The sequence below is a fragment of the Tamandua tetradactyla genome, chromosome 9, assembly GCF_023851605.1.
Source record: "Tamandua tetradactyla isolate mTamTet1 chromosome 9, mTamTet1.pri, whole genome shotgun sequence".
Classification (NCBI taxonomy): Eukaryota; Metazoa; Chordata; class Mammalia; order Pilosa; family Myrmecophagidae; genus Tamandua; species Tamandua tetradactyla.
Window position 1 is genome coordinate 2,583,731 of NC_135335.1, and position 20,912 is coordinate 2,604,642.

General features: G+C 61.3%; 1 protein-coding gene across 4 annotated transcripts in view; it reads left to right on the plus strand.

Moving 5' to 3' along the window:
- KCNQ1 (potassium voltage-gated channel subfamily Q member 1) overlaps positions 1 to 20,912 on the plus strand; it is a 311,105-nt gene that overhangs the window by 263,568 nt on the left and 26,625 nt on the right. Inside the window, exon 16 of one of the 4 annotated variants that reach the window (XM_077115370.1) lies at positions 7,767 to 8,705. The exons of 2 other annotated variants lie outside the window; for them this stretch is intronic. In XM_077115370.1, the coding sequence (XP_076971485.1) occupies positions 7,767 to 7,904 (138 nt within the window). In that variant the 3' untranslated portion in view covers positions 7,905 to 8,705. Of the gene's footprint in view, positions 1 to 7,766; positions 8,706 to 20,912 lie in introns of those variants that run through there. One more of the 4 variants, XM_077115372.1, reaches the window with a different exon arrangement.

Here is a 20,912-nt window from a genome sequence, read left to right on the forward strand (position 1 = left end):
GTCTTGGTACCCAGCGCGCGCCCCAGGGGAGGGGGCGGCCCCCACTCCTGCAGGGACACCCCAGTGCAGGGCTCTGCACGCCGGCGGGGTAGAGGGGTTCCCCCACGGCCTCTGGGAGCCACCCCTGCCCTCTCGGGCACTGACCATCCAGCTCCAGCCCGTCTGTCCTGCAGGCAGGGCAGCCCCAAGGCCCCCCCCAGGGGTGGCTGGGCAGTGAGTGCTGTGTGCGAGGGCCCAGTGTGGGGTGCCACCCCCAGCCTGTGTGGAGAGATCAGGGACCTGCTCACAGAGTCCCCACGTGAGAATCGGCGCCTCCCCACACTCTCTTTGCTGTCGCTGGTGGGAGGGTGTCCCCCCTCTGTAGCAGCAGAGCTTGTAGAGAGGAACCCACAAATGCACAAAGCCCCTTTCCTGGGACCCACGTCTCCCCCAAGGGAGAGCAGCATCCCGGAGCTCCGCACACGTGTTGTTGCCTGTTTGGTAACAGCAGGAAACCTGAAACAACTCGGGTGTTATGAAGGAAGAGTGGGATAAGCGGGTGCATCCAGGGGGCGGCACAGGCCTTTCACCCTGGAGACTGTGGCATGCGGCTTCCTAAGAGCCCTGGGCCGCCACAAAATGCCACCCCACTTCCGTGAGCACATGCACCCCAAGGCTGGATCTGAGGAGGGAGCCAGGCCCTGGGCACGCTCGCCCTCGTCACCTGGGACGGCGCCACCGCCCCTGTGACCGGGCCGCATGCGCCCTGGGGTCCCCTCGGCCTTGATGGGCCCCTCTCCTGGCCTCCTCAGCCCGGAAGCAGCGCCGTCCTTCTAGCACCTTCGCTGCTAGGAGCAAGGCCTGGGGCAGCACCATGGCAGGGGAGCGGGCCCCTGGCCCCGTGATTCTGTGCCCATGGGCTCCCCGAGGCCGAGACAGGCTGGATGAAACGGCAGGGGGGCCAGGTCCCGTTTCCGAGGCTCAGAGGCCAAACTCAGGGCACAGCAGGGCCATGCGCCCCAAAGCCTGTCGGGCTCCGGCGGTGACTCACGGGCAAGCCCTGAAACCCCTGTCCCCGTGGCTGCCCTCCGTCTCCTCCCAGGACCTCCGAGGACCCCGCCACACTGGCCATGTCCCCTTGACCCTGTGGGCCCCACCCTAAGTGACAGCATCTTCAGAGAGGCGACTCACGCACGGTCTGTGTGTGCAGGACCCAGCCAGGACGCGGCTATCCCGAACCCCAATTCCACGTGCAGGGACTCCCACAAAAGGCCAGGCCTCCCACTGGTTCCGAAGGGAGGGGACAGGGAGGTGGGGGGTGCCAGCAGTGTGGGGGCCTGCGCAGCGGGTTCACTCCAGAGGCTGCCTGGGCACCAGGTGCCAGCACAGCCCCGCCTGGGGTCCCTCCCTGATCGCCACGTTTGACCCGCCACCGACTGTCCTTCTGCTCAGGGTCCTCCCCCCCGAGGCATGTCCAGGGCATCCCCTGGCTCAACCGGCCCTGGTGCGTGGACTTCGTGGACTTGGCACTTCCCCTGGTCCCCTTGTGGGGGCGGGCACAGCCCCCGGCTCCCTGCCCTTGGGAGCGCCCTCCCTCAGCCACCCTGAAGCCGTCCCGCCCTGCCTCTTCAGCCGCCTGCCCCCAACCTCCCCTGGATGCGCGACCTCGGCCACCCAACCCTCCTCGCTGTGGCCCCGAGTCCCGAGAATCCTCGAGCCTCAGGCCCTGCTGAGGCTTGAGCCACACTCCATGGGGTCCGGTCTCCCGACCACCCAGACCCAAAGGGCCCTCCCTGACCCCTGACCTCCACTCTGCGTGCCCGCGAGACCTGTGCGCCCCGCAGCAGGGACCCCATGGCCGAACCCCGGCCCCAGCACAAGGACGAGATCCCAGGCAGGGTGGCCGGGCTCTGGGCTGGCCCCAAGATGGGCTGGTCCTGGCCTTCGTGGACAGAGAGGTGAGGGGGCCCCACCGGGTTAGGGGTCAGGAGATGGAGGAGCAGCCCGAGGGCACCCCTCCCCTGGCCCGAGGGCAGCCCCCCTCCAGGCATGGAGGCCAGGGCCCTGGGGTGTGCTCCCAGGCCATCCCCACCCCCTGCTCTCTCCTGAATGACTCTATTTTAGGCCTCAAATATTGGCCGGGAAGGAAATTAACATTTTTTTTCAAATTTAGCTCAAGTCCGTGTCAACTTGGGAGGGTGTGACCACTGGGAGCGGGTGGAGGCCGGGGGCGGGCGGCCGACAGGCGGTGGGTATGTGGGCCGGGCCTGCCCTGGGTGGACGCCGCATCCTGTCCCGTGTGCAGCGCCCACGTCGCGGGGCAGGGGCCACAAGCCGTCCACAGGGCCCCGGGCACTGGGGCAGGTGGAGTGGGGCCTCGACCGTGTGGCCAGCCTTGCCACTGCCTCGGCAGACCTCAGAGAAACATGTATTTTGGTCAAAATGGGTCCCTTTTTAAACGCGTCCCCCTGCGGGTCGGGGCCAGCCCGTCTCTGGCCGGCCTGCCTATTAATCGGCCGCATGGTCACCACCAAAAATAGATGCCCCTGCTCGGAGGCAGGCCCGGCCCGCCCGCAGGGAGGGGACCGGCCCCAGCCCTGGTTAGGCCACTTGGGCCGTGGTGGGCCGAGAGGTCGGAGAGGACGAGGGTGGAGGGAGCGGGGGCCACAGGGCACGTGCCCCCCCACTTCCAGGGCCCCGCCGGGCAGCCGGCCCCAGGCCCCCAGGAGCCACCAGGCTGGGCGGCAGGTGGCGGTGAGCAGGTTCTTGGAGGCTCCCGGGGCTCTGGCCTCCCCCGGCGCCAGCCTCCTGCCTGGCCCCGTCCCCCGCGGCCGCACAAACGGCTGACTCTGCTCTTTGCAGCCCGGGCCGGCGCAAGCCGCTGTGCGGGGCGGGTGTTTACTTTGCAGCGCGTCCTGCCTTTCGCTGCCCGGGTTCCGAGCGCTCGCTCCAGAGGCGAATGGAAATTTTTGTGGATTAAACACGGTGCTGAGGCGTGCTGGCTGTTTGCGTTGGCGGTGGATGCCCTCCCCGCCCCGGCCCCCATCCGCCGCCCCCACCCTCATCCCGTCGCATCCATTCATGGGTCCGCCACCCGCCTCCCTCCTCTGGGCGCAGGCCCTGCATCCCCTCCTCGTCCCTCGCTCGGACACCCACCCTCCACCCCCACTCCCGAGACCTTGGTGGGAGAAGGGACAGGGGCAACCAGCCTGGACGGGGCATCCCTGAACCCCTCCCCAAGTCTGAGAAGAGGCTGCAGGATAAGGGAAGGAGAGCTGGGAGGTCTGCTTCTCCAGGGCTCTTCTCAAACAGGGGGCCCCTCTGACCTGCAGATCCTCATCTATGAAATGGGGGCCAATGTGTGGGCCAGGTGAGGAGTGTACGGGGAGGGCCTGTGGACACCCAGCCAGGCCTGTCATGGTCCCTGCTGCTTTCAGAAAGGTACAGGGGGCCTAAGCTCTCGCTAAGGGCTCAGAATCCAGAGTGGTCGGGGCTCTTGGAGAGGAGATTGAAGGTGCAGTGTTTTGTGGGACAGGGGCAGCGAGCCCTGGGGCAGCTGGGAGAAGGTGTTCCTGGCAATGGGCACGGCACGTGCAAAGGCCCTTAGTAGGCCAGTGCCCGGCAAGCTTGGGCACTAGCAGGGCAGCAGCGTGGCCATAGCCATGGAGGGGCATGAGGCGGAGCGGAGGGGCTGGTGGGCCATGTGCCCGGGCCTGGGGGCCATCAGGAGGACCAGAGGCTCTGGGGTGGGGGGATTGGGAGGCACTGGCACGGCCCAGCTCCGGGGTCTGACGGGACCCTTCTGGCGCGGCCCCCTCCGTCCCTCCCTTGCTCCCCACGCCCAGGCCGCCCACGGCACTCGGACCCAGGCAGGGCGCGCACAGCCCCCCTCTGTTCCCGCCACCGGGAGCCACGGGTCGGGTTTCATACATAAAGAGCCGTCTGTATCGGCAGCGAGGTCGCCGCCCACCCAGGCCACCCTCAGCAGCCGTGCCCAGCGCCCCCTCCCCGGGGGGGCCCGTGGACGTCCAGGGCACCGCAGCACCCCCCTCGGGGATGGGGGCCTGGCCTGGGTGCGAGGCCTGGGGGTGCAGCCGGGATGGAATATTCGGCAAGCCCCAGGAAAGCGCCATGGCTGGTACTGCGGGCGACGGCGAGGCCGGGGGTCAGGGCTGTGGGGCACCCCTGGGGGCAGGGACCAGCCTGCGTGGACTGTTCCTCAAAGGTGAGGAGGAGGGGCAGGAGTTGAGAGCAGAGAGAAGGGAAGAAGGGAATCCCCTGAGCACCATCCATCCGTCCATCCTGCGTCCACTGGGTGCCGGCTATGTGCTGGTCCCTGAAGCACCACGTCCATCTGTCCATCTGTCCATCCTTTGTCTGCTGGGTGTCAGCTATGTGCTGGTCCCTGAAGCACCATGTCCCTCTGTCTGTCCATCCTATGTCCACTGGGTGCCAGCCATGTGCCAGTCCCTGCCCCCAGGACGCACAGTCCGGCAGGCCTGGGGCGAGGGTGAGCTGCTCCTCTTTACCTGGTTACCCTTTACCTGCATGTGGGGTGGGCGGGGCCAGTGGACAAGGGCCTCCTGGTCACTGGGTAGGAGCCTGGAGCCATCCGGGAGTGAGGGAGGGGAGGGCAGCATGGGGGGAGGGGTGTCAGCCCGAAGGGCTGTGCCAAGGGCCTGGGGTACAGAGGGGTGGGCTGTCCAAGGGGTGGGCTGTCCAGGCCCTGTAGGCCAAGCAGGGCAACTAGGAGTCACCCGGAGCTCCAGGGTACGAGGTGGCCCTGGCCTGTGTGTGTTGGTAGGCGCCTGGGCAGGGGTGCCAGGAGGGCAGCCAGGGGCAGCCATGGGGGGAGGGGGAGGGGCAATCAGCAGAAGCTGACCGTCAGGTGGACGAGCAGGCGAGGAGAGGGGGCATCGAGGAGGCCCCAGGTTCCCCTGGGTGGCACCACCAGGGAAGGGCCAGGGTGGGCAAGTCACGGGGGCCAAGGCAGGTTTCGTCCTGGATGGCTGAGCAGTTGAGAGGGAAAGGGTGGGTGGAAAAGAAGGGACAGAGGACAGAGGAAAGAGTCAGCAGGGGAAGGGCCAAAAAGTTAGGGGGGGAAGGACCCAAGGGTGCTGTCGAGCCGAGGGGGGCAGGCGGCGGCTGTGAACTAGGCTGGCGGGGGGCGGGGGGTACCCTCAGCATGGCTCTGGGTACCCCATCCTAGAGCTGGCCCAGGTGCTCAGAGACGCAAGCGGGTGAAGTGGGGGAGCCTGTAGGAGCAAGAGGGTCATGGGATCCGTGCAGCCCGCTGCCAGGGCAGGTCCAGCAAGGACAGCCACCAAGGCGGGGACAGCGGGGGGAGCCTCAGACCTGAGCTGCTGTCCCCATAGCCCCCCGGGCCCACTTTTAGCTCTAACGCCACCCCCTAGATGGCATCCTCTCCTCCAGGCGTCCTTGGAAAGTCGCGGCCTGCCCCATACACCTTGCCCTATGAAGGCCAGACAATACCATTGGGGTGAAGGAGTGTGTGGGGCTGCTGGCGGGCAGGGGGCAGTGAGCGGGCCAGGCCGGGCTCGGGGAGCTCCCTGTACCCCTCAAAGTCTCAGAGGGCAGGGGTGAGGCGAGGCAGGTCTCCAAATCAAGCACCAAGATGCTGGGCTTTGCTCAAGGAGCAGGAAACCAGAGACCCTTGGGTCAACAGGGGTCAGGGGTCACCTACCTGACTACCCCACCCCCGGCCATGCCCAGCTTCCCCAGCATGCGCCAAGCACCTCCCTGAGGGCCTTCACCACCCTCTGCCTCAGTTTCCCTGCCTCACCTCCCTACCTCTTGAGGATCGAGCACGTTGATTGAGCGCTTCAAACTGGAATGGGGCTCCGTGGAGAAGAGCTGGCTGCTCCCAGCCCCTCCCAGGCCCCTCTCTCCTAAGGAGCCCCTCTTTCTCTGCAATTGCAGCTTTGGGGCCAAACCAGTACCCTAAACACAGGGACCCAGAGGCCTTCAACCATGTCTCTCAGCAACGAAACAAGAGTTAGAGCCCAGGGGCTTCCTGCTGTCACCCTGGCCCCCTCCCTGGCTTGGGCAGCCTCCGCGGGTCCCCCTGCCCTGTGCCCACTGGGTGTATCCCGGCCACATCCAGAATCCCTGGCTGGCAGCTCCTCTCCCGAGGGCAGCGCCCTCCCTGGGGTCAAGGCTCCCGGTTGCACGGCAAATCTTCCCAGCACTTTGCAAAGGAAAATCACTAACTTTTCTGCTCCATGAAGGGGCTGGGCCCTGCCTTCCTGCCAGGGTGGAAGGAGTCTGGGGGTGCTTGATCTCCAGCTCCTGAGTGTCTTGGGGAGTGGGTAGGGCAGCACCCCATTTCACAGGCGGGGAGCAGGAGGCCCGTCACAGGGCGGGCTGGCACGCGCACACTCCCCCTCCCAGAGTCACGTCTATGCTCCCTTCGTGACTGTTCGCATTCGTAGGCTCCCAGGATTATTTTTTAAAACTCAGGTTTGTTTTTAGAGCAGCTGTAGGTTTACGGTAACTCTGAGCATAAATCTTTGGGAGTCCTGTCACCCCTTGTCCTCCACCCAGGTCCCCTGCCCTCGTTGACCTCTTGCGTTAGTGGGGTGCCTTGTCGCCGCTGGGAACCAGTGCGGCTACGTCATCTCTGACCCAAACCCACGTCTGCATTCAGGCTCCCTCTTGGTGCTGCCAGGTTTTGTGGGTTTTGACAAACACGTGGTGTCACGGCACTGCCCTTGCAGCGTCCTGAGAAAGGTATGGCTGCCCTGAAAATGCTGGGGGCCCCACCCGATAACGTCCGCTTGCCGGACCCCTTACATGGTAAGGGGTCCTAGACTGCGAGCTCCTACAGCTGTCATATATTCAGAAGATGTAGCTGTTATTTCTAAATTCTGAGACACTGAGCTATTTGCATGTAACCTGGTCATTCCCTGAAACGTGAGGTGCTTATGTGACACCGGACACTCAGAGTTAGAGCTGTGACGCTATGGAAGTCAGCAGTACCCCATACAGGAACTGTTTAAAAAGTTGAAAAAGACATCAGACTTCAACTAGAGATACGAGTGAAGGGGATCTGGACAGGACGAAGGCAAATCAGAATACGGGGTAAAGGATGGTATCATCCATGTTTTAAAACTTCAACTTCTGTGTCAGACCAAAAGGAAAAATACCTTTTTTTGGTGCAAAATTTATATTTTGGGTAGCACATTATCTCATGTAACTTGTATGGTCAGTTTATTTGAACTGCACAATAACATTAATCTCCAAAGGTCTCTGGCTGCGTGAGCTCTCACAGTTCTCGTGGCTCTCTCTTCTTACAGCTCTGTTGTTCTCTCCAAAATGCTTTGTCTTTTAAAGGATTCCAGTAAACTAATCCTGGGATGGGTGGAGTCCCATCTCCATCTAATCAAAAAGTTAATAGCCACAATTGGGCGTGTCACATCTCCATGGAAATAATCTAATCAAAATATCCCAACCTGCATTGTTGAATAGGGATTAAAAGAAGCAGTGGCTCCTACACAATTGGATCAGGATTAAAACATGGCTTTTCTAAATCCTATCAGAGCAGCACAGTCCCCTTGGTGGACAAGGGAGAAAGGAGAAAATATTTGACTTCCCCATCTGGGGAGTTGCTGATAAGCAGTGGGGACAACCAATTCAATAGGCTGAGCCCTCGCTCTCAGGGTCCACCCCTATGAACTTATTCCTGCAAAGAAGAAGCTAAGCCTACTTAAAATTATGCTTAAGTGTCACCTCTTTTGTTGCTCAGACGTGGCTTTTCTCTCTCTAAGCCAACTCGGCAGGTGAACTCACTGCCCTCCCCCTACGTGGGACATGACTCCCAGGGTGTAAACCTCCCTGGCAACGTGGGACAGAACTTCCAGGATGAGCTGGGACCCAGCATCATGGGACGGAAAAAGCCTTCTTGACCAAAAAGGGGAAGAGAGAAATGAGACAAAATTAAGCGTCTGTGGCTGAGGGATTTCAATAGGAGTTGAGAGGTTATCCTGGAGGTTATTCTTACACATTCTATAGATATCCCTTTTTAGTTTATAGTGTATTGGAGTGGCTGGAGGGAAGTGCCTGAAACTATTGAGCTGTGTTGCAGTAGCCATGTTTCTTGAAGACAGTTGTATCGCTATATCGCTTTCATGATGTGACCGTCTGATTGTAAAAACCTTGTGTCTGATGCTCCTTTTATCCAACGTATGAACAGATGAGTAAAAAAATAAAGATAAAAATATATAAATAATGGGATAAAGAGTAAAAAATTGGGTAGATAGAAATACTAGTGGTCAATGAGAGGGAAGGGTGAGTGGTATGGGATGTATGAGTTTTTTCTTTTTTCTCTTTCTTTTATGGAGTGAAACAAATGTTCTAAAAACGATCATGGTGACAAATACACAACTGTGTGATGCTCTTACGAGCCACTGATTGCACAATCGAATCTCAATAAAAATATTTTAAAAAATTTTTATGCAAGCCCACCAATTAAAATAAAAAGCAATTGTTCAGACGCCACCTGGGATCTTGTGGCCCACGGGTGACCCGCTTAGCCTCCCGGGACCCCTGCCTGGCGACGCTGCCCTGGGGTGGGTTTGTTCTCCAATGATCAGCCCGGCCAGTCAGGGGACGCCATCTGCCCCAGCCCTGCACTCGGACATGTCACGGGGGCCGTGCAGCCCGAGGCCAGCGGTAGGGTCTGCGGGAGGCCCGAGAACTCGGAAACCCTTTCCATTTGCCCCTGCAGGGGCTCTTCACCCCCAGGGGTCTCTCCGGAAAGCGTTTCCCCCCCTCAGCTTACCCCGAGCTGGGCAGACCCCCCACTCCCAGCTGGGCCAGGTGTGCGTGGGGCCCCGCGGTCTCGGGGTTTCTGTCTTTTTTGTGCCCACGTTTTCCATCGTGGCCCCCTCCACCCGACGGCGCGTCCCTGGCTGCGCCTGTGTCCACCTCCCACGTGGCCCTGGCTTGGAGACGGCCCACGGGGGCTGGGGGCTGGGGAGGGAGCCCTGGGGGCTTCCCAGGAGGCCCGAGACAGGCAGCCATTCTCCCCGCGGGCCCATGCTTCTTCCCACGTGACGCACATCCCCGGTGTCGCCCCCCCCCGCCTGACCTCGCAGAGACCAGGGGACATGCACCTTTCAATGCTGTGGGCGGTTTCAGTGTCATGTCCGCCGTGCACGCCTGGACCTCCGCCTCCAAGGCCAACGTACTGGAGACTTCAGAGCATAGGCACCAGGATCAAGCAGTGTCCAGCACTCCCCCGGGGGCCACTGTGGGACACTGTCGTGGCCCCATTGGGGCCGGTTCCAGGCACCCCGGGGTTTACGAGGATGGAGGAGCCGCCCCTACCAGTAACGTGCCTGCAGGTCCTGCCGTGCCCGCGCCCCTTCCCCTGGGACCCTGCCGGGCAGAGCCTTCCTGGCCAGCACCTGCCACTGGGGCGGCTGGGGGCCCAGGTGGCTGAGCTGATGCTCCAGGACCCCTCCGTGGGCTTTGGTGCCATCTGGCACCCCCTCCTGCCCCAGCAGCCCGTGCCTGCACCCGCAGCTCTGCATCCCCCACCCTGGTGCCTGCCACTCGCCCACTCCCATGTGGTCTAAGGGATACCCCAGCCATGCACACCTGCCCCCCTTCTATGTCCGACAGGTTCCTCCCCGTGGCCTCCATGGCGTGGCCCCTCCTCCCGGGCTGCCCACCCCAGCCCACCTCCCTCTAACCACCAGCTCCGACGTCCCCAGCTCCCTGAAGCCAGCGTGCACCCCCCAGCCACGGACATGCTTGCCGGTGGCACTGGCTGCCCTGGAGACCGTGTGGAGGGGTCGCGTGGAGCTGGCCGGTCCAGCACCCACAGAGCGGGCAGCAGGCCGGGAGCCTATGCAGGGGAGATGGCGGGGTCCGGAGAGAGAACTTCCTTCTCGCCTGGCAAAGCCCCGTTTTGCACCTGAGGCCGACTGGCCAAGGCCCCCCACTCTATGGTGGGCGTCTCCTTGCCTTAAAACTGGCTGACCACCGACGCTGAGCCCACCTAAAGCACCTTCCCCGGCCAGCGTCTGACCAAGTGGTGGGCTCCGGAGCCCGGGCAGGGTGGCATAAAGAGCAATTAGCCATCGCAGTGGGGACCAGAACGGCCCCCAGGCTGGGCCAGCCCCTCTTCAGGGACCTGGTTACACACCTGTCCGAGCAGCTACGAACGCTGCGTCTGGGTTCATGGGTCTCTCTCCCCCACCGGGAGCAGCCACTCTGATGGCCTCAGCTCCCCACCTGCAGCCCCGCCGGACGCCAGCAGCCCCTGTGCACATGCACAGTGGGGGAGCCAAGGACTCAGGGGCTTTGCAAGCAAAGTCTCAGCAGGAGGGGATAGTGCATCAGAGACCCTCCACTACCACCCAGCAGCCCCCCACCCCACCTCAGCTCCAGGCACCTTGGCATCCAAAGGGCAGGGAAGTCTCTCGGTCCTACCTGCAGGCCCAGCCCCCGGGACACGCCCAGCCCACCAGTTGCCACCACCGTCGCTCTCTCCATGCCACATCTCTCCCTCCAAAGCCCCCCGGGGCTTGGCCACTCCCCAGACCCTCCTTGGGGGTCCCCTTACGAATAGCTGTGGAGGGGTCTGCGGCAGCAGCGGGCTTTTTAGACTAATTCATTTGGTAACAGCAAAATTATGCCAAGTTCCCCCCCCAAAAAAAAATACCCACTCTGTTTCCTCGTTAGCATAATTGCAAACAGAACGAATCTTTCTTGATTTCGCGTAAACAACAGCTTGAAATAGTTTATAACCCTTGCAGGTATCAAATGAAGTTCTTACTTATGGTCTGGAAATTAATTACTCTTGCAACGAGACAAATGTGAAAACTGTGTATTTTTGACAAGAAAATTAAGCAGCTATTGGGGAAAATGTAACTTAATCGTTGGAGAGAAAATTGTTTATAAATTGGTGGCGTTGTTTGAACTCTCGCCCCGGTGGCTGGGAGCTGGGTGGGTTTGTGCGAGCGTCAGCCTCCATGGGGCTGGTTTGGGTCAATCATCGGGGTGAGCAGCGGGGCAGGGAGGCGAGGGGGGCAGGGGAGAGGGATCCGCCAAAGCAGCAATGCCAGTGGCGGGCAATGCCAGGCCGTGGCACGGGGTGGGCAGGACAGGGTGGCCCCGGCAGGTGAGGCCTGGAGGGCCGAGGGTCCCCGGCTGGGCCTCCAGCCAGAGGGACCAGCAGAGCGGGGGCTGGGATGGAGAGGGGCCCGTGGCGCGGCAAGGGTGGGGGAGCCGGAGAGGAGCCGGGTTCCGAGGCCGGCAGGGACCAGACCACGGGGCGGCGAGGTCAGATTCTGGGGGGCGGGGCCAGGGCCGGGGTCGTCACTTGGTGGTTGTCACAGCTGTGGGATGGGAAGGGCGGGGTGGGATGTTCACCTTTTATAGCTATGTTTGAATGCACCGTGTGTACGAGTGTATGTGAGTGTATGTGTGAGTGTGTAATCATGCGATTAGTGTCAGTGTATGTGTGAGTGTGCGTGTGTGCGCGATTGTGTGGTAGTGTGTGTCAGTGTGTATAATTGTGTGATTAGCATGTGTGAGTGCGGGTGTGTATAAGTGTGGGTGTGCACTGAGTGGGTGACTGTGTGTGAGTGCGTGTGAGTGTGTGTGGTCAGTAGTGAGTGTTATGTGGTATGTGGACATATGGGTTTTGTAATTGATTGGTATGTGTGAGTGCAAGTGTGTATGAGTGTGGGTGTGCAGGTGAGTGTATGTGTGAGTATGTGTGGTCGATGTGTGAAAGTGATTGTGGTATGTGTGTGCAATTGTGCGATTGTGTGTGAGTATAAATGTGAGTGTGAGTGTATGGTGAGTGTGTGGTTGAGTGTGTGAGTGTGCACAAGTGCACACATGTTCTGAGGCTCAGGTAGAGGCCCTCCCACACCCAGGATTGCACATGGGCAGCAGGCACCCTGGCTCCTGGCAGGCCAGGGTGGGGGGCTTGGGGCTTGGCCCAGGGGGGATGAAAAGTCCCTGGGGGGCTTGGAGCAGGGCTGCAATTTTATGCAATTTGTGTTTGTGGGGAATTACAGATTTTAGGGGCACAAGTGTGTGAGCGAGGGGGCCGGCGATGGGTGCAGTCATCCCTCAGAGACAGGATGGGGCCCTGGGCTCAGAGGACCTCAGGGGTTCGGGGGTCAGGGGCAGGGGGGCCTGCTGGGTTGGCGGGGCTGGTGTCCAGTGCCGGGTCTGAGTTTTGCACCATTTTCCCCATTCTCCATCCTCTTGTGGCAAACACCCTCCCACGCATTTTCCCCACGTGTTGTGGTTTATTTTCTGGGAGTGGATCTTCTCGGTTAAATTCAGGAACATTTAGAGCATTTTCTCTGTGGTCAGAACTGTACAGAGCAGGAAAGAGCTCCCCGTCCCGGGAGGCAACCAAGCAGGGGTTAGGGGACCACCTAGCAGGTTCCCCCAAGGTTCCAGGGGCTGGGCAGAGGGGTGCAGGGGCCCCGCCTGCCCACCCACTCCCTGTCCGTCTCGGGGAGGAGGTAGATAGCTGCCGAAGAGAGGGCAAGTGTGCGGGGCCAGGAGCCCAGGCTCCCAGCAGGGGCTACCAGCCCAGGTGGCTCTCCTGAAGCAGGAGGGATGTAGGAGCCGTCCTCTGGGATGTGATACCTGCCCTGTCCCCAGAGGCCCTGGAGGTGAGGGAGAAGCTGTGAGAAGGAAATGAGGCCACTCCCTGCTCCATCCCATCAATAAGGGATGTCATCCCTTATTGACATCAAATAAGGGTTTCTTTCCCAAAAGAGAAATTCATTGCTAAACATTACGGTAAGATGAAGGGGAAGAAGTAGGAGGAAAACGTGGGGCATTGGAGCCATGGGTTTGGTGGGCCTCGTTCAGCCCTGTGTGGTGTGGAAAACTGCCCCCACCCCCAGCTCCCGATGCGCGTCAGCACGTATTATTGTTGTGTCATCAGCCCCTCCCCGAGCACAAGACCCAGGGACTCCTGCGTCCCGTGGGGGGTTTCCAGGCGTTTTGGAGGCTGAGGCCCAGCCCGGGGAGGCTGGACGCCATCCTGGGCAGCCCCTTTCCTCCCTGCCTCGGGCTGGCACCCCCCGCAGCAGCTCCTTGCCACTGGCCCCTTCCACCAGTGCGACGTGCCCAGAGGGCACCCCTCCCCAGGGGAGCCCCCCAAACCTCCCTGACCCCTGGATGGGCCACACTCCACCTGGTTTCCACTCTGAGCCCTTCTCAGAAACCAGCAGCCTAGGCCTGGGTCAGCTGAGGGGTGGACACCCCCTTTCCTGAAAGCCTGAAGGAGTCTGAAGCAACCCCTGTGCCCACCCTGGCCTGAGCGCCTGGGTCGGCCTAAATGCCACCCCATGCAGGTGAGAGTGCCGGGCACCCTCAGCAGAGGCCTCAGGGGACAGAGGGGTGGGGAGGACAGGGGCCAGCGTGAAGCGCGGTTAAGGTGCCCACTGGGGATTGGGTCCAGGGTCCAGCGGGCAGGCGGCCCCAGGGGCTCACATCCAGCCGAGCAGGGCACAGAGGGGCCGGGGGAGGGGAGGGGAGGGCTGGAGGCAGGCCGAGTTGGCCCATCCTCTGCCTGGTACCCAACAGGCGCCTGACCCTGCTTGCCCAGCCCCAAGAGCAGGGTGGGCTGGGGGCTCAGGCCTCGGGTGGGAGCTGGTACCCTTGCACTGGGCATGCGGGTGCTCCCTGGAGAATAGGAGAACATGGGCGGGTCTCCTGCCTATTCTGGGGAGTGGGTGTTGAGGGGGCAGGGGCCGGCTGGACCTGGCACCCTGAATGTCCAGGAAAACAGGCCTTTGGAGAGAAGTCCGGGGGCGCCAGGAGAGAGGGTGCAGCCCTTGGCACCTCCTTCCTGGCTCCTGGCTCTGACACCCCCCCAAGTCCCACGGCCCCACCTCTCCACCATGACTTGGCAGCCGCTGAGCTGCCAGCCTCAGGGTGGTACCCTGGAGAGCCCCTCAGTGGCCCTAAGACGCTGTTAGGGGGCCCACATACTGTGGTGGGGAGCAGGGGCCCCAGCCTCACCCTGCCAGAACCGGGCTGCAGCCAGGGCTGCCCTGGGCAGGGCTGGGAGGGGGCTGGGTGCTGAGTCCAGAGCCCTCGGTTCCCCCTGCTGCCCACTTGCCCCATGTGCCAAGACAGCCAGCACCTGTCACCACCTGCCCCCACAGGCCTGGGGCTGCGACCTGCCCAGGCCTGCCTGGGGGGTCCCCGGCCCTCTTTCCCTGTCCCCGCAGCCCGTGCCCCATACTCACTCAGCCTCTCGTCCTGCTTCCAGGCCCCAGCTGTCCCCCCCAGTGCACCCCCCACGACTCCAGGGCCACTCTCGTAGGGCACCCCAAGCCAGGCATGAGCTCCATGCCAGGGGGGCCACCTCAGCTCACCCGTGCTGGCCACCTACACAGCCTGCTCTCCCCGAGTCCTCGGGACAGTGCCCCAGGCAGGGACAGGGCCAGCAGAGGCCAGGGGCTGGAAGGGGCATGAGAGTGGGCATCCTGCCCGGGGCGGGGACTGGGGCTTGTGGGGATGGGGGATGGGGGGATGGTGGGGACAGTTGGGATGGGGGATGGGGGGACGGCAGGAAGAGCAGGGATGTGATGGGCAGCGGGGATAGCGGGGATGTGGGTGGGGACGGTGGGGACATGAAGTGGGGGGCAGCAGGGACGGCAGGCGGTGCTCCGGGGGCGTCTGAGAGGCCATTCGCATTTGCATCCAGCCTGCTTGGCCCTGAGTGGCCCATGAGGGCAGCAGGAGATGGAGGGAGCCTCGTGTCTCTGGAGGAAATAACCGAGGAGCAGGGCTGCCAGGCGGGCTCGAGCGCACTGTTCTGAGCTGGTGGCGCCGGGGCCGGAAAGTGCTCCGGCCACTGTGTCGAGAGCCTCAGCCACGGCCCCTCACCCTGGGCCTGACACCCGGAGCCGCATCCTCAGAGCCGGCCAGCCTGGGGTAGAGCTGCGGGCATGAGCTAGCTGGGGGGGGGGCGGGGGGGAGGAAGGGGAGGAGAGGGGAGGCAGGGGAGGGGAGGCAGGGGAGGGGAGGCAGGGGAGGGGAGGCAGGGGAGGGGAGGCAGGGGAGGGAGGGAGAAGGCCGTGCCCAGGGACAGGGCAGTGGGTGACCCCACCATGCGTCCACATGCAGCCAGGACCCTGAGGGTGTCTGTGCCGTCAGGGCCCCCAGATACCCCCCAGCCCCTGCCTGAGAGTGTCCCAGGCTCAGGAGCGCCTGGCTGGAGTCCTCCGGCTGGGGCTGTGGGTGGGAGCCACGCCGAGCACCCTCCCCATCCCTGGGCCCCGGGAGCACCCGGCAAGAAATGGGATGGGGCCCTGGCTATTTCCAGATGGGAGGGAGCCCCGGCCGCAGTGCCCCCCTCGGGGCCCCCCGCCCGGGACAGGCACCGCTGTGGCCGCGGGGGAGGGGCGGACGCCGGGCTCCGCGGAGGCGCCACCCTCCCGTGTCACGAGATGGAGTAAATGGGACAATTAAGGGGAGGGGGATTTTTAAATTGCCGCTTTAACCCATTTGGAAGTCTGCTAATTATCCTCTTGGGGAAAGAAATGCAGGTTCATTATTATAACGAGCTTTGGGCAAAATATTTCATCGAGTTTGACAAGCTGCAGCGGCTCCGCGGGTGCGTGCCCGGCCCCGAAAGCTGTGCCCCGGCCGGGCTAATTGGCGGGTCCCCGCGGGCTCCGGCTCTTCCCGGGCCCCGCCACGACGCCCGGACCAGGTAGGATGGCCAGGGCAGTGTCACGAGGTGACCGCACCCACAGCCCTGCCGAAAAAACATGCTTTTCTTTCACCAATAAATCTCCTCTGGGAAGGCTCCCCGTGGGCGCTCGGCTTCCCCCCGCCTTGCCGCGCCTTCCCGCCCCACACAGCGCACAAAAGCGCAGGGATCGAACAGGGGGGTGGGGGGGCCTCCCCTTCTCTCACCCGCCCTCTCCTCTCCCACTTCCTTTCCCCTTCGGCCTCGTCCCACCTCTCGCTGCCATTTCTCGCCCATCGCCCAGGTACCCCATGGGCCCCCTCCACCCCTGCTGCCTACCCCTGCCACCCCACTTCCTGGCAGTGGGGGCAAAAGCTCGGGGTGCCTCCAGTCCGGGGGCTCCCACCTAGGGAACTGGGAGAGACAGACCAAGGCCGGGGGTCCTCTTGCTTGGCCCCTCCACTGCCTCCCTGTGACAACCTCACCCCGTCTGTCCCAGGGAGGGACGGTGGTCCTGCAGCAGGAGGCTCGGCCTGGGGACCCCTCCCCATAATGCACAGCCACAAACTGCATTATCTCCCCTCAGGGGGTTGTTGTTCGGAGAAAGGGCCAGTGACAGAGCCCCCACCTGCCCCAGGCCGGCCTTGGGGTAGGAGGGAGAGGCTCGGCCAGAAGCCCCTGGAGGCAGTGGCCAAGGGGGTGCAGCACCCGGTGAGCAGCTGGGGTGGCCATGGGCACCATCTGCAGATGCGGGCCCCCCTCAGCCCCTCTGCCCCCGTCTCAGGGGCACTCCCTCACCCTGACCCCCTCTCTCTTCAGCAGATGGGACCCTACTCTCTCCACTATCCTGGCCTCCCCAGGTCAGCATCTCGCTGCCCGTCTAGCCTGGGCACCCACTACCCCCTGGCACCTGGGGTCTTTCCAAGCAGTGGGCTGAGCGGGTCACGAGCAGGGAAGCCGGGAGGCAGACCCTGCCCCCCCCCACTTCCCAGACATGTGGCCTCAGGCACCCCACTCGGCCCATGGAACTCGTCTTCAGGCAGGTACAGAGGCGGTGGGGATGCCCACTCGGGCCTGTACCAGGACCCCCTGGCCTCCCCTGGGGACCCCGCCTGTCCTCGCCGCCTGCCACCCACCACCCGCTGAGACCCCGCCTCGCTCGTGCTGGCAGCGGGCAGGTGCCGGGTCGGGGTGTGCAGGGCAGGGCGCCTGCTGCCCCGGGAGAGCTGCAGCACACTGGGGGGCACGGAGGCCGCCGGACGGGAGGGGACACACGGCACTGAGAAGAGGGCAGCCGGGGAGGCAGCCCTGCAAGGGGCGCCTCAAAACCGTGCACGGGTCGCTATCAATAGACGTGAGAAAGCCGACGGGGGCTGCCGCTCCTCCATCCGTGACCGTCACTGATTTTTTTAATTTGACAATAGGTAGAAAGATAAGGAAAGATAGAAAGAACTTTAATTCTATTTTGAAAATTCCAATAATACAGAAAGGTCCAAAACTGAAGAGTGAAAACCTCCACGGCCCCTCCCACCCCAACGACACCCACCGTTATCCAAGAAATAACTGTTGTTCGTGTGGGAAGAGGCATTTCAAACCCTGTTCTGTGCATGTGCACAGGAAGAAGGGTGGACGGACAGACAGACAGCAGGACATGTGGTTAGCTGGGTGGGTAGATGGATGGATAGACATGTGGATAGATGGATGGACAGACAGATGGATCCATGGATGGATGGACAGACAGACAGAGAGACCATCAGAAACAGTTATAAATATGGAATCGTAGGATGCATGCTAGTTTTGAATTGTTGATTTTTCCTGACAAAGGAAACCAGACTGAAATGAGAAAAGTTGCTGACATCAAATAAGGGTTTCTTTCCCAAAAGAGAAATTCGTTGCTAAACATTACGGTAAGATGAAGGGGAAGAAGTAGGAGGAAAACGTGGGGCATTGGAGCCATGGGTTTGGTGGGCCTCGTTCAGCCCTGTGTGGTGTGGAAAACTGCCCCCACCCCCAGCTCCTGATGCGCGTCAGCACGTATTATTGTTGTGTCATCAGACCCTGCTTCCTGCAGTTAGTCGATCCTAGTTCTAACTAAGGTGAACAGGACTGCCTGCTCCTCAGGCCTTTCTTTGATAATCTCCTAACTGGTTGGGTTTCCCTGAAGGAGCTGACCCCACAGTCCTTGCCTGCTCCACTGCTGCCCTCCTTGCCTTGTCACCTTTACCATCCCCCCAAGCACCCAGGTTTCCAAGCTGTGGTCGCATCTCTTGCTTCCCTTTTGCCATGACCAGGATCCCCCAGGAGCGCCCCCTCCTCCTGCCCCCGTCTGCAATTTTTTCTCCCAAGGCTTCCTCTCTAGCATCGTTCTGGAACTTCTTGACTAGGTTGGACTTGCTCCCCACTGGATCCCACATCTTCTCTTTTGCTCGTTTCCTTAGTTTTCAGGGGTAGTCTTGAGTGCCTTCCTAAGAAGGATGAGTGGTAGGTCGACTCCCTGAGTTCTTGCATGTATGAAAATGTCTTTATATTGCTGATAGTTTAGCTGAGTATAGAAGTTCAAGTTGGGAATAATTTCCCTTTGGAATTTAGAAGACCTCTTCCCACAGTCTTCTGGCCTCCAGCCTTGCCGTTGAGAACTCTGATGCCTGCTTCTCCCATGCTTTGGAGAGGGCCTTTCATTATTTTTATTTCTGGAAATTTTCACCCAAGCCTCAGGCTCCCATGTCCAGTGAAATTCCTTTGGGTGACTCTGTTGTTAGTTGAGCTGGGCACTGGCCCTCTGGAAAATTCTCTACTCTTTTTGGTCATTTCCTCCTTGCCATCATCTCTGTTGCCTCCTTCTGGAGTACTTGAGTTAGATTGAAGGCATTTTTAACTACATTTCTGTCTCTTAACTGTGCTTTCTTTTCTGTTTTGTGGGAGCACATCCTTGCCGTTATCTGTTCAGAGTGCTATGAAATTCTTTAGCCGCCCTGTTTTTAACCTCCTGTGGCATTTCCTTGTCCTCCAGCTTTTCTGGTGTCAAGGTTACCATAGCCTCTTGGAGCTTTCTGGAGACTCCAAAGCCGTCTCTATATCCTACAATTTCCCAGCTCCCTGAGCGTCTGTTTCGCAGGGAGTGAGGTTTTCAGTTTTGGGGGGCCAGGTGTCTTGTTTGCGTTGCTGTGTTTTCAGATGTTTGCTTGGGGGTTGCACATGGGTGGGGCTCGGTGGCCTTAGTGGGTGCTGGAGGATGGGCAGCTGGGAGCCAGGCGTGCTTGTCCTGGATGTGCTACAGCTTCAAGACCTTACAGGACAGACAGGGCTGGGGCTGGGAGCTGCCCCAGGGAGTGGTAGAAAGACAGGCCAAGGGCATCCTGCTCACTTGAGGTCCCCTGTCATCTCAGCCTGTCTGCCACGGTGGTCAGGCCTCACCTGCCTGCTCCGTCCTGGCACCCAGGACACCGCCAGTGCAGCCGAGCCCACCTCCGTGAACCCCACATAAGAGCTGATTCTGGGGATCCCCAGCCAGGCTGGCTCGGAGGCAGCAGGGACTGCAGGAGATGTCATTGGCACGACCCCCAGGACAACTCCTGGCCCACCGGAACCCGCCTTCCGTGTGTTGTGATTTGCCCAATGGGGTCCCACAGTGGAAAGGGAGTCACACAGATGTCAGCACCCCTCGCCCTCCCCATGTCAACCCCTGACCCCGGCGGCCTGGGGACTGTGGGCACACAGCCGCCCTGCGTGTCCACACAAACCTCAGTCCTGCCCTCCACGCACTCGCAGGGCATCTCCCACTGCCAGGGCTCTTCTCGAGATTATGTGTGTCCCCTCCCTCCCCTCGGGGTGCACAGGCTGCAGCGTGGGGGCAGGTGTCCCCTCCAGCTACCCCTCTCATGCCAGGATGCTGAAGGCCAGTGCTCTTCATCACCCATATCTCATGATTCCGTGGCTTCTAGATGCAACATTACCGATAAATTAATCCTCTTTTAAATCCTGTGGGGGGCTGGGGGTGGGGGTTGCAGATATGTACTGAGCGCCTATTTGAGACCCAACCCTACGTAGCAGTCAGTTCTGGCCATGTAACAAATAAGCACACCACATCTCACACCGAGATTCACTGCAGTGTCTGCAGACCAGCTGGGTGGCAGCCGGGGACAGCCGGGGGGCAGCAGGACAGTGGTAGAGGCTATGGCCCTGTGGCCTCTGTCCTCCAGGGACTCCGGGTCTCTTTGTCTGGGTCACTGGGCCTCCCTTGCCTCCCAGACCTCGTCACCTCTCTCCAAACCCCTCCTCTGTGCAGAGGGGATGGCATGGGTGGCTGAGCTCAGCCCGCAGGGGACAGCAGGGCAAGCACGGGGCTCGGGGAACTGTGCATTTCAGGGCTGAATTGCGTCTGGGGAGGGCCCCAGCCAGGGAACTCTTTCCCAATCTGAGCTCTGGGTAACTTCCTGCTCCTCCCTTGGATCTGTCTGCCCCGGGTGTGGTGATGGAGGGGTGGGTGAGGAGCTGGGCCGCTCCAGCTCAGGGGGCTCCGTGAGGTCCAGAGGCCAGCCTAGATGCAGGAGAGGCCTGTGGAAAGGCCATGGGGCAGGTGTCCCGAAGGCCTCTCTAGCAGACGAGGCTGAAGCAGCAAGACAGCAAGTGTGGAGTTGGGGGCTGCCCCAGGAGCACATCCTCCTCCCAGGACAGGCCACATCCACCAGGGAGATTTGGGGGCTCTCGAACCTGGAACCCAGACTCAATTTAGCCATTGTCCAGCCAGAAGGCAGCCAGATTTAGCAAAGAAAAATATAGGACACCCAGTTGAATGCAAATTTCAGATAATCTTTTTTTTTTTTAAGTATAAGTATGTCCCATGCAATATTTGGGGTATACTTATACTAAGAGAAGAAATGACGTGTATCTGAAATTGAAGTTTAGCTCCAGCACCCTTATCCCGGGGGATCCGCAAGTCCCTCTGAACCTTTGTCCACCATCTAGAGGGTAAAGCACCCAACCTCCTAGAGCTGGCGAGGGGGTGGTGTCAGGTGCTTACGTGCCAGCCGCCTGCCCAGACCCACTGCTCGCACGCCTGGTGAGTGTGCACTTCCTTCCTTCCTCCTTCCTGATGGTCTGGGGAAGGGAGGGGGTTCCGTTCCCAGCCCCTCCCCGGCGGTTCTTGGGAGCCCGCTCCTTGGTGCCTGGCCTGCAGGGCACTGCAGTGGGAACAGGTGGCTGCCATCCCACTGGAGCGGAGAGC